At 36.9% G+C, this 12,446-nt stretch overlaps 3 protein-coding genes across 4 annotated transcripts; 2 read left to right on the top strand and 1 right to left on the bottom strand.

Moving 5' to 3' along the window:
* Positions 1-76: 76 nt before the first annotated feature.
* Positions 77-965, bottom strand: LOC108859755 (calmodulin-like protein 4). Its single transcript, XM_018633663.2, has one exon. It carries the CDS (start codon positions 887-889, stop codon positions 296-298), a length of 594 nt encoding a protein of 197 aa, XP_018489165.1. The 5' UTR covers positions 890-965; the 3' UTR covers positions 77-295.
* Positions 966-5,395: 4,430 nt separating this feature from the next.
* On the top strand, positions 5,396-8,087 carry LOC108857462 (uncharacterized). Of its 2 annotated transcripts, none has more exons than XM_018631450.2 (7): positions 5,396-5,538; positions 5,880-6,033; positions 6,211-6,313; positions 6,395-6,495; positions 6,624-7,484; positions 7,574-7,731; positions 7,849-8,087. In XM_018631450.2, exons 2-6 carry the CDS (start codon positions 5,899-5,901, stop codon positions 7,613-7,615), a joined length of 1,242 nt encoding a protein of 413 aa, XP_018486952.1. In that variant the 5' UTR covers positions 5,396-5,538; positions 5,880-5,898; the 3' UTR covers positions 7,616-7,731; positions 7,849-8,087. The 2 variants fall into 2 exon arrangements, with proteins under 2 accessions (XP_018486952.1, XP_018486953.1); XM_018631451.2 differs by having other exon boundaries at positions 5,525-5,647.
* An 880-nt stretch (positions 8,088-8,967) lies between these two features.
* Positions 8,968-12,399, top strand: LOC108857364 (serine/threonine-protein kinase-like protein ACR4). The gene is made up of 2 exons (XM_018631343.2): positions 8,968-9,185; positions 9,308-12,399. The coding sequence occupies exon 2, from the start codon at positions 9,628-9,630 to the stop codon at positions 12,292-12,294; it is 2,667 nt and encodes an 888-aa protein (XP_018486845.1). The 5' UTR covers positions 8,968-9,185; positions 9,308-9,627; the 3' UTR covers positions 12,295-12,399.
* The last annotated feature ends 47 nt before the right edge of the window (positions 12,400-12,446 follow it).

The raw sequence follows: 12,446 nt of genomic DNA, 5'->3' as shown, positions 1-12,446 counted from the left end.
GTGTGATCAATAACTTAAGATTTTTTTGTTACTTGACCTCTAAGTAAGCCATCACCCACGTTAGATCGGCTACAAATAATAAACCCATCTTCGTCCAATAATCAATCTATCATTACATGTGTGGTTCTGTTTACAACACTTGGTGTTTCAAGCTGGCAAAGTCACGTGGCATGCACCATTCAGAGTTGTAGGAAAAAAACAAAGAGTGTTGTTTAAACAATTCAGCTCAAGATTAAACAAAGCATAAAAATGAACTATTTACAGAGTAAAAAGGGACCAAATCAGCTTAATCTGATTATGATCTATTGCTAAACCCACCAGACTTCATCATCTGAAGAAACTCATTGTAATTGACTCTACCATCACCATCTTCATCAACTTGAGTAATCATCTCTTTACAACACTTTAGAGTTTTACCTTGCTTGAGTCCCAAGGAAGCCATCACAGACTTTAACTCTTCAACGCTAATAAATCCATCACCGTCTTGATCAAACACATTGAACGCATCTCTCATATCCTCTTCCTCTTTCTCTTCGACGATCGAACCGTAAAGAGACTCAAACTCGTTGATGTCTACACAGCCATCTCCATTTGCATCCATCTTCTGGATCATCTGGATCAGATCTTTGTCTGGCATGAAGATACCAAGATTCTCTAAAGAATCATTTAGCTCTTCCTTTGTGATGCGACCGTCTCCGTTCTTGTCAAACATCTGAAACACTCGTTTAAGATCCACCGGCTCTGTTCTCAAAGAACATTCCGATTCAGGCGGTGGTGGGATCTTGTCTTCGGTGTACCAAGAAGGAGGGAAGAGAACTCTAAGCTTCTTGGGAACCAAACAGAGAAGAAATGAGTTTAAGAGATTGTAGAGAAGAAAGACTCTCACCATAACTCTTGACGTTTAAGAACGGAGACTCAAGAAAAAGGAGCTTTGGTGTTCTGTTACACAAGAGAGACTTGAAGTGATATTGTCTCGAGGTTATATTTTATAGAGGGGGAGAGAGATATGATGCAGTTAATATTAATAATTTGGGAAAAGATATTTTCTTATGTAAAATCTTTTTTTGGTACAACCGTTCATTACCCTCGACGTTACCTCTTTGCTTGGTATTTTAACCTTTTGGAGTCTAGAAAAAAAATTGAAAAGTATTTTCATACAGTTTCCAGGACAAAGTAATAATTTTTATATAATAAAAGTGTAATAAAGATAGCTATACTTTATGTTACTTAAACACTAAAGAGTGTGGAAGCCCCCTTGGTCCAGGTCTGAGATTCAAACCCCGAGATCTTCAGTTTGGTGCATGACGTACCATTGAACATGGATCTCATACATAGGACGGTTCAGAATGGTGCAGTCAGGCAAGTATTTTCACAGGGTGGTAGAATTGTCGGCTGTAGAATCATCTTTGTAATATTTTCATCGTTGTAATAGCATAATTAATCGATAATAATCGATTCAAACATTAAAAAAAAAACACTAAAGAGTAAGACTCTAAAAGTCTAAAGTCTCTAAACAAAATACAAACGCTACTTGACCAATTTGGATTTCATAGTGATCTATAATACATGCAATTTCACGTTATCTTTGTGTCAATACATATTTAAAAAACATTTTGCTATCTATATAAAAGTTAAAAGTAGATTTTGGTGGAGTTTCTTTAGTCTATAAAGAATAATAAACGAGTAAAAGAGACAAGGTAAGTAGTTGGAAATTTTAATTTTAAATTATACAAGTTGGAGAATACGCGTGAAGAAGGTAGAGAGTTTAAAAATGAAGGAGTATTCAATTTTATTGTATAGAAATAAAAAATCAATAATTATTTGTTCCGTTAACGCGTTGTTATAATTGTTGATGTTTGGTTCTTGTCCCCATGTATTGCTTAATACATTAAAACATGAGTATTAGTGCAGCTTTAGCACATGTCACCAAAGGAGAGGATGACGGCCGTTAGAATATGACCATTAGTCATATGAATATTGGAACAAGTAAAACATATTATAAAGTTAACGTATAAATACTGGAATCAAGCGAAGCAAATGCAGTGGAGCAATCTTATAGTATAAACACTAAGTTATAAATATTTTTGAAAACATATGTTGAGTACGTTTTCATACACTTGTTCTTATCTGTAAAACTTGTATTACCAACTGATGTTTTGTTTAAGCATAATAAAAGTAAAAACATAATTCGTACATAATAGTATATGAAAACTCTGTAGATTCTGACGGGGTGTATAAACCTGCAAGGGTACCCAATCACACTTGCGAGACTACTCGTGTTATAGTTGTCTTCCAGCTCATCCAAAGCCACTACTACTCATGATCCTTGATTCTCACTTGTTATTTATTAAAATGTAATTAAAACTCACAAACTGCCCCACGGTGTAAAAAACTCTTAATTTTATAACTACGCAGCTAGTACTTTAACAAGTTTTACTTCTATATCTCTGACATGTTTGTTCTGAAATTAAAGTGGACGATTGGAGCGCTAATCCCAAAATTCACAACAAAAATCACTTTACTATTGTTCCACTATAAGCTGGTTATATTGAAAAGGGTTTTGGATTGTTGGTTAATTAAATATATGATTAAATGCTGATAAACCATGCAATATAACCAAACATACCGGATACCAGAATCAGTTGAATCTATCTTATTAAAGCTGAAGTACAAATTCGGTGCGTTTGGATACTTATATAAGATTAATAAAAAAAATTGGTGTGTTTGGTTATAGCTATAAAAAATGGAGTGTTTGGAAACTTGAATAGTAGTATCTATTAATTGTGTTTCCATATTTCACTTAGTTTAACAATTTAATTAATTATATTACCTTAATAATAAATTACATCATTAATTATATTACCATAATAATAATAGTGCATATTTTTATTTATTAGTTAATCAATATTAACTTTGTGCCAATTATAAAATCAAAAATGCTAAATAATTAGGTTTTACATATGATTAAACATTTGGTTTATTTTATTTTACTAAAATATTTTTATTTTGGTTACAATCGGTGGAAAATTACGTACCCAAAAACATAGTTCAAAAATATGTTTTGTGAATAAAATAATAACTTAAATCAAAATACTTAAAATGTCCTACATTTATTGTCACTTAATTTTCCACTCCATATAATTATTTTACTTGATAAAAAAACTTTTTCTATTTCACTTAATTTAGCAAAACACATAAAACAGTTTTTTTATTAATTTATATAATCATTTAGACATGAACATTATCTGTCTATTTAGGTACATGTTGTTCTTTTCGGGTATCCTTTTTTTTTTGGTAACCAAGTCCCGCTTGAATATTATAAACTTATGTGTGGATTTTGAGTTGGATCATTCTAGATCTGGATGAATTCGGTTCTGATGTATAGGAACCTAAAAATATCTAAATAACCAATATATCTAAAACGGGTTCGGATATTTGTAACAAAAATAACCATATAACCTGATTCGGTCCAGATCTTTTGAGTATCGTTAGTTACCAGATCTTTTGAATGTCGATGTATAAAATTATATTTCATGGGCCAATTTAACAAAATATTAATTGGTTCAGTTGAAATAAATATATTTTAAAAAATTATATGAACTGAAAAAATCACTATAAGAGTACTTACATTTGGATTCAAATCATTTTTTTAATAACAAACTACACAAATATGTTGATTTGTATACAAATTTAAATTACAATGTAAATATTTAATTGAACACAATTAATACAGAAATATGTCACATTGTTTAAACAAAATATCAAAGTAAACAGTTGCGTTCTAAAATCATTTATTTTAACAACAAGCCAAATAAATATGTTGATTGGAGAGGGAATAAAATAAAGCCAGAAAAATACATAGTTTACTAGAGACACTCTATATGTCAAATTTATTATAAAGAAATTTTTACTCAGATAAATACATTCAATAATTACAAACAAATAATATATTTCATAAAAGTAAAAACTAATATCCGCGCTTCGATATGTTGATTGGAGAGGGAATAAAACAAAGTCAGAGAAACACATAGTTTACCAGAGACACTATGTGTGTCAAATTTATTATAAAGAAAGTTTTACTAAAATAAATATGTTCAATAATTACAAACAAATAATATATTTCATAAAAGTAAAAAATAATATCCGCGCTTTCGAAGCGCGGGTCAAAATCTAGTTAAAATTAAAGGAAACATAAGTATACACATAATGTATGTGTGTAGATTCGTATGTTGTCAATTGCATTTTGAAACTATATGAATAAGCGTAATAGTTTTTATGTAAAACCTAAATAAACTTTTTTTTTTGAAACGACAAATATAGGTATCCATCAAACAATAGTGGGTGAGAAAGTATTGGAGCAACTTGACATTAGACTAATGTAACGTCTACAACTTAAATATACTTGTTCAGTTATAAAATTAAACCTGAGTATGTTTAGTGTCAGTTCAACTGATCTACCATAATTTGGAGACGATCATTTGGGTTGCATGTACTGAAGGGGAGAGCATGCACGTGCTTCTCGTCAGAGACCGTTTTACACAGCCATGTTATATACTCAGGTTAGGGATTGTTTATTTTATTTCTTGATGTTGATAATAATTGATCTTTTTACTGCAGTATGGAAATGGTTCATATAGAATATCACCTCGCAGTTAATGGTTAATTTGTCATATACTCCCTCTGTTCCTAAATATAATTCCTCTGTTCCTAAATATAAGATGTTTATAATAATTTCTTTGTTTCAATATGTAAGATGTTTTCATATTTTTAGGTAACTTTAATTTTATCAAAAAAACTGTGTAACCAATCAAATTTAATAGTTATATTTTGTAACTGGTCAAATAGTATTTATTTTATAATTTTAATAATGTTTTTTGATAAAAAAAATATTTTGTTTAATAAACGTGTTTTACCTAAAACATCTTATATCTAGGAACGGAGGGAGTATTATTAATAATCTGTGTGTTTCAAAAAAAAAATATTAATAATCTGTAACCAACAAAGCCTCATTTATCATATTTAGAAACCCTCACCATTAGCACTTGTATGTCATATCATATTTTATCATACGAGTGCAAGATCCAGTAAAAAAACAAAAGTAAAACAATAGTGAATTAAACCATAATTTATAAATAAAAAGACAAATAGTTTAAACAAAATTTAAAATTTAAAACTTAAAACAAAATTTCAAAATTTAGTCACATCCCATGACATTACTCGGATAAACCATAACATAATGCTGTTGTTAATTAAAAAAAAAAAAACATAATCCGGCTTTTGAGTCTCCGGATAATTTTGCTTTATTTGCGTCTCGGACCAAATGTTAAATAAATGGGCTCTAAACAGGCCCGGAATTTGAGTTTTACATTTTATCATTACACGACCACATTTGAAGAAGACACAAACAGCTCCTCCGTAAGTGGGCTCTTTCTGTCTGCTTCCATCCCAGCAGATTTCGAAATCGTACTTCCTTTTCCCCAGAAATCTTCTCACACTTTCTCGGCAAATTTCCCGGAAAAAGGACCCGGTCACCAGCAGGTATTACTACCCCTTCCCATTAAAGCTTCTTGCTTTACAAAAAAGTCGTAATCTTTCGATCTAATTGGAATTCGACTTTAGTCTTCCTAGGTTTTGATGTTCTGTAACAGTAAGCATTCTCTTTGCATAAAGTTTCTCTCTTTTTTCAGCTGAAAACTAGTTTCGTACTGCTTCTAGATTCTTAAGGTATCTGGTTAAAATGGGGGAAATCGTTTGTGACCGTTGGGAAAGTCTTGAGCGTTGTGTTTGTAAATGTCATGACTTTGTTATCCTTCTTTCGTTTCAAAGCTACTCCTGATAAAGTGTATGGCTTCTTCTTCTTTTCTTTTTTTGGTGAAAAGGTGTGTGTAACGGTAACAGATGGTTAGGAAAAAAGATGTGGAATTCTATTGCGGGTTTTCGAGGAAAGAGCTTCAGAGTCTGTGCAAGAAGTATAGTTTGCCAGCCAATAGGTCAAGCTCCGATATGGCTGAATCTTTGGCTTCTTATTTCGAGGTAGTTTGTTTGTTGGCTATTCAATTTTGAATTTATCATATTAGCTTGAAGATAATCTGGTATCATTAGTATGGCGTCTATATGTCTTGTTGGTAGATAATTAGTAATGAATGAACTGTTGTTTCTGCTAATGATATTCCACCTAATCATGTGTTGTTGTATCTAATAAATTTGCAGAAGAATAGTTTGAACTCGGTAGGCTTTGGGGTCGGTGGGATTCAAGGTAGTTCGGGTACAACTTCGAGAGGACCAGTGAGTAGAACATGGGATGTGAAAAGAGGTTTGACAAATTTTATCTTTGTTGGTTTTAAGTTTTCTCTTGTAGCCATTTATTGAAAAGACTGCGTAAATGTTCTCGCAGATTCTTATGGTAACGAACTGAATATAACCAGAGAGGATTGTTTTCGAAGTACGGTGGCTAGAGGACCAGGCTTTATCCTTGGAAATAGTACACAGTCTCAGGTTCGAATTCGATTCACCTTCTTTTTTTTAATAGAAAATGTCCATTTGCATGAAGCTGAGGCCTGCTTGCAATCTATTGGATGAGTCAACTTAGTTTTCATTATAATAATGTTTCTGTGGGAATGCAGGAGCGAAATGGTGGTGGTTTGAAATCGAATGAAAAGGGTCCAATGGATCCTCGGCTAGAAAATAGAATGAAAGAGGTAGACAATGGTGGTAGTCCTAGTTCGTCTTCGTTTGAGTTTCATGTCAGTATGGAAGAGGGTATCAGCCTTTCAGTTGATCTAAATTTCAACCCATCAGACTGGATCAACAGCATGACAAATGAGGTCAATGTATATGATAGCATGCGTCCAAGGAGATCTCCACCTTCTGATCTTGGTGTTGTTGATGATGCTACAAAGTGTAAGAAACAGAAGAGTTCAGGGCAAGACAAGGATGGGGATGTGAGGAGAGAATCATCTACAAGTCCGGCAAGGAATGAAAACACTCAAGTGCCTTCTGATCATCATCATTCCAATGGTGAGCTATGTCTAGCACCATCTGCTATACAACCGTGCAAGGCAAAAAATGGAGTTGATTCTTCAGGACCTGGCCAGATTGTATCATCTTGTGTTGAATCGTGTAGCAAAAGCTGCTGCGTAAATCCAGTTGACTTGGAATGTGTTGATCCACCTGGGAAGAAGTTGACAAGCGACTCCGTCATGGTTGCTCCAGAACAACAGAGTCATCCAGCTGATGATCATCTCCTTGTTGAAATTCCCCAGAGTTTTCGAAAGGTGGGAAACTCAAGTACTGTTATATGTCCACGGGGAGCTGGTTCTGAGTTATCATCATCAGAAGCAGAGGCTTATCCCTCAAACGCACTGTGTTCTTCTCCTCGCAAGACCAGTAGATCCTCAAATATTTCTTCTTCAGAGCTGATCATAGATAGAGAATCCACTAGCTATTCTGAATCATTCAAGTTCCGGTACAATGGTGAAGAGCAGGTGAAACATCTTATTTCTAATCTATTTGCTGCAAGCAATTAAACACAGTAGTTGCCTCCTTATCCATAGTGGTGTTTCTTCTTTCACAGGAAAAGAGCGAAGTTTTCAGTGAGCAGGCAAGGTCAGAGTGACTTGTTTGGATGGTGAAGCATCCCATCCACTGTATTGTATAATACCTGATGTAGAGATAGTAGTCAAGATGGCCTTTTCCTCTGACCAAGTGGTTTCTACTGCTGTTTTTTTTGAGGTATGATGTTGTGCTCTCTCACTCTCTCTATATATGTATATCATACGAATGACTGAAGAAAGAAGTATGATGTTTATATGAAGTATTTTGTTTTTTCGGTTGTTGCCTTACAATTAGGTCATCAAGTATATGGAGATTCCTTCTAGAGCATTGGGTCGAATATTACTGAGGGTTTTTGCAATGACCTAGGGAGAAGTTGGTTTTAGGTCAGCATGCAATTCTCTTTGGTTTCGTCCTTTTGAAAACACACTTCTATGTTTGTTATACTCATCATTCACAGACCAATGTTGGAGGGTTAGCTTACAAAACCAATGTTGAATACACCATGTTGTTTAATAGAAGCAAAGTTTCTGACTCTTCTGACTGTAAGGGAATGAAACATGTTGAAGTAACCTCCATGAGGATTATATATAACCCCAAAGTTCCAAAGAGCAAAGCTTCTGTTTTACACACACCAGATGAAGAGTATCATCTTGGGTTGAATGTTGACAAAATTAGTTAGTCAAGGAGATACTTTCTCAAGTAGAGTCTCTGTGTCTGCAATGACTTTTTTTATATGACCAGTTTTGTTAGCGTGTGAGTAGCACGTGACTGGCGAGTGTCAAGTTCCCCCATCCATTGAATCTGAACCGAATAGTTAGTTGAATTTTTGATCTTACACTTGGTAAAGTACAACATCAACATCAAAATTCAACGTTCAGGAAAATTTAGAAACTTAAACAGAGTCTCTTCTTGTGTGTTTTTGAATTTGAAACATCGAGTCTGAAAGATGATGACAAAACATTTCTTTGGGGGAGGCACAAGGAGATGAGAAGGAAGAAGACAAAAGAGGATGTTTGCGTCTCGCGTCTCGAGAGACCAGAGTTGAACATCAATATTGTGCATGAAACCTCACAAACTCACCATTTACTATTTGTATAATAATATAAAAGTTATAGAGACTTTCATCTATGTTTTGGATTGCTCGAAACCAAACACCAACGGCAACGGCGCAAGTAAACAAACAACTCAATTGATTGGTTGGTGTGTCAACTCCAATGTGGCAAAAGAGATGAAAACTTGTTACAAAGCTTTTGAAGGGGGTTGATTGCACAAAATTAGGAAGGATATGGGAATTATTTAGAATAAAGAAAGAAAGACAGAGAAAGTTTGGTAACAATAACTCCACCATATTAAATAGCTTCACCTACATTTGCCAGTACTCAGAAGAAGCAGCTTTGGTCCGCATTTAATGCTGACCTTCTCAGTACTACAGGACACTCTGATAGACCCCTCCATGACTCTCTCTCTCTTCCTATCTGGAGTTCTCAAGATTTCCATGAGCTAGTCCTGAGTGTATAACTCTAGCTCATACTTTCATCACCCACTCTCTCTCTCTTTCTCTCTCTAACTTATTTAGTCGGCAACAAAAAAAAAAAACAAGAAACCCAGTTCTAGAATCTTTACTTGGAGAGGTGCTTCTTTCTATTCTTGGAAATTTAGGAGTTTAAATGTTCTTCTTTAAGTATGCTATGATGTTATTACCTTGCGCTCTATGATCTGAAAATGGTAAGTGTTTTTGTTTTTTTTGTTGCAGAGGAAAAAAGAGAGACAAGTTGCTGACATGGTTGTCTGAATTTTCCCACTTCAAGATTGTTTCCTGAATCTTCGGTGACTTGTCTTGTCATGGCTCCGATGCTTCTCTGACACTAGTTCACCTCTCATTGCTTGAAATCTCAATTCTTTTAGCTGTTGCATGCTTCTTTGATTGAAGTAAATAAATGTCTTAGCTATGTGGAGCTTCTTGTGACTCTTTGCTATACACTCAGATCTATGGAACGTCTCAGAAAGGGAAGAGAGTAACTAAGAAGCGTGTGGGTTGACTTTGAAGAGAAGTGTTTTGGTTCTGTGTGAAGGATGAGAATGTCTGAAAGGAGAGCAAGGGAATGGAATCTCCTTGCAAATCTTGTGCTTTTCACTAATCTATGGCATCTTGCTTCATCTCTTGGCTCAATGTCTTCAATTGCTATTTCTTATGGAGAAGGTGGTTCTGTGTTCTGTGGTCTGAAATCTGATGGGTCTCATCTTGTGGGTTGCTATGGATCCAACGCAGCGATCCTCTATGGAACTCCTGCTCATTTCCAGTTCATTGGTTTAACTGGTGGAGATGGGTTCATGTGTGGGCTTCTGATGCAGTCTCACCAGCCTTATTGTTGGGGAAACAGTGGGTTTATTCAAATGGGAGTTCCTCAGCCAATGATCAAAGGAGCTGAGTACTTAGAACTTAGTGCTGGAGATTACCATCTCTGCGGTTTGAGGAAGCCAAGCCAAAAGAGTAGCAACATTGGTTCTTCTTCTTCGCTTGTTGATTGTTGGGGATACAATATGACAAGAAACTTTGTCTTTGATAAGCAGATTCACTCACTCTCTGCTGGCTCTGAGTTCAACTGTGGACTGTCCTCTAAGGACAAGTCTGTTTTCTGTTGGGGAGACGAGAATAGCAGCCAAGTCATCAGTTTAATCCCAAAGGAAACAAAGTTTCAGAAGATTGCAGCTGGTGGATACCACGTCTGTGGCATTCTAGACGGGTTAAACTCCAGAGTTCTCTGTTGGGGAAAGAGCTTAGAGTTTGAAGAAGAGATCTCAGGGAGCACAAATGCAGCAGACAAGATTCCTGATTTACCACCAAAAGAGCCACTCTTAACAGTGGTTGGTGGGAAGTTCTATGCCTGTGGGATCAAACGGTATGATCGTAGTGCAGTTTGTTGGGGTTTCTTTGTGAACAGGAGTACAACTCCTCCTAAAGGCATGGGGTTCTATGATCTTGCAGCAGGGAACTACTTCACTTGTGGAGTTCCTACAGGGAACTCTATGCCGCCGGTTTGTTGGGGTCTTGGTTTCCCTGCTTCTATCCCTTTAGCTGTCTCACCAGGGCTGTGCAGAGAAGCTCCTTGCCCTCCAGGAAGTCATGTGCTCGGTGGCCCTTGCAAATCTCCTGGCTCTCATGTTTGCTTGCCATGTGGTACTAGTTGCCCTCCTGAGATGTATCAGAAGAGTGAATGCACAGAGAGATCTGATCAGATTTGTGTCTACAACTGCTCAAGTTGCGTCTCACCTGAGTGTTCCTCAAACTGTTCTTCTTCTGCTTCATTGACTAGTGAGGGCAAGTCCAGAGGGAAGTTTTGGTCGCTGCAGCTACCTATTGCAACTGCAGAGATTGGCTTTGCGTTGCTTTTAACAGCAGTTGTTTCAATATCAGCGGCTTTATACGTTCGGTATAGGTTGAGGCATTGTAGGTGCTCAGAGAGTAGTGATGCAAGGTCTTCTAAAGATTCAGCATTCACCAAAGATAATAGCCGTCCGGATCTTGATAAGCTGCAGAAGCGCAGAAGGGCTCGAGTGTTCACTTACGAGGAGCTGGAGAAAGCTGCAGAAGGATTCAAAGAAGAGTCAATAGTAGGGAAAGGGAGCTTCTCGTGCGTCTACAAAGGAGTGCTGAGAGATGGAACCACAGTTGCCGTGAAGAAGGCCATAATGTCATCAGATAAACAGAAGAACTCAAACGAGTTTCGCACGGAGCTTGATCTGTTGTCAAGACTCAACCACGCTCATCTACTTAGCCTTCTTGGTTACTGCGAGGAAGGAGGAGAGAGGCTTCTTGTTTACGAGTTTATGGCGCACGGCTCGCTCTACAACCATCTTCATGGAAAGAACAAGGCCTTGAAAGAGCAGCTGGATTGGGTCAAAAGAGTGACCATTGCTGTCCAAGCAGCTAGAGGAATCGAATACTTGCATGGCTACGCTTGTCCTCCTGTGATCCACCGTGATATCAAATCATCAAACATACTTATAGACGAAGAACACAACGCTCGTGTAGCTGACTTTGGTCTCTCCTTGCTTGGTCCTGTTGATAGTGGCTCTCCTTTAGCAGAGCTGCCAGCAGGCACTCTCGGCTACCTTGATCCTGAGTACTATCGACTACACTATCTCACAACCAAGTCTGATGTCTACAGCTTTGGAGTCTTGCTTCTCGAGATCCTAAGCGGAAGAAAAGCCATTGACATGCACTACGAAGAAGGGAACATAGTAGAATGGGCGGTTCCTTTGATCAAAGCTGGAGATATTACAGCAATCTTGGACCCGGTCTTGAAACAACCTACCGAGATAGAAGCTCTGAGAAGAATCGTGAGCGTGGCGTGCAAATGCGTGAGGATGAGAGGCAAAGACAGACCGTCGATGGATAAAGTGACAACATCACTGGAGAGAGCACTCGCGCAGCTGATGGGGAACCCGAGCAGCGAGCAGCCGATATTACCAACAGAAGTGGTTCTTGGGAGCAGCAGAATGCACAAGAAGTCATGGAGGATCGGTTCAGAGAACACTGAGTTCAGAGGCGGGTCGTGGATAACTTTCCCTAGCGTGACATCGTCGCAGAGGAGGAAGTCTTCAGCGTCTGAAGGAGATGTGGTGGAGGTGGAGGAGGAGGATGAAGGAAGGAAACAACAAGAGGCGTTGAGGAGTCTTGAAGAGGAGATAGGACCAGCTTCTCCTGGACAGAGCTTGTTCTTGCATCACAATTTCTGAAAAAGAAGTCTTCTCTCGTCGTGACATATAATATATATAACTTAATCACTCTGATGTAAAATGTGTTTGCAAGGCATGAATGTAACAATGAGAGAGAAAGAGACTCATTTTGAGGTAGAACGTTTGAAGGTTATTTCTTACTAATTATATTA

The sequence above is a fragment of the Raphanus sativus genome, chromosome 5 (assembly GCF_000801105.2).
Source record: "Raphanus sativus cultivar WK10039 chromosome 5, ASM80110v3, whole genome shotgun sequence".
Classification (NCBI taxonomy): domain Eukaryota; kingdom Viridiplantae; phylum Streptophyta; class Magnoliopsida; order Brassicales; family Brassicaceae; genus Raphanus; species Raphanus sativus.
This window is presented reverse-complemented; position numbering and strand designations above follow the sequence as displayed.

What these genes read in the sequence shown, in the direction of transcription:
- LOC108859755 (XM_018633663.2), bottom strand. Translation starts at nt 889, where the DNA reads ATGGTGAGAGTCTTTCTTCTCTACAATCTCTTAAACTCATTTCTTCTC.
- LOC108857462 (XM_018631450.2), top strand. Translation starts at nt 5,899, where the DNA reads ATGGTTAGGAAAAAAGATGTGGAATTCTATTGCGGGTTTTCGAGGAAA. An exon ending in CTTTGGCTTCTTATTTCGAG is followed by an intron (nt 6,034 to 6,210) that starts GTAGTTTGTTTG and finishes ATAAATTTGCAG; the next exon opens with AAGAATAGTTTGAACTCGGT. An exon ending in AACATGGGATGTGAAAAGAG is followed by an intron (nt 6,314 to 6,394) that starts GTTTGACAAATT and finishes ATGTTCTCGCAG; the next exon opens with ATTCTTATGGTAACGAACTG.
- LOC108857364 (XM_018631343.2), top strand. Translation starts at nt 9,628, where the DNA reads ATGAGAATGTCTGAAAGGAGAGCAAGGGAATGGAATCTCCTTGCAAAT.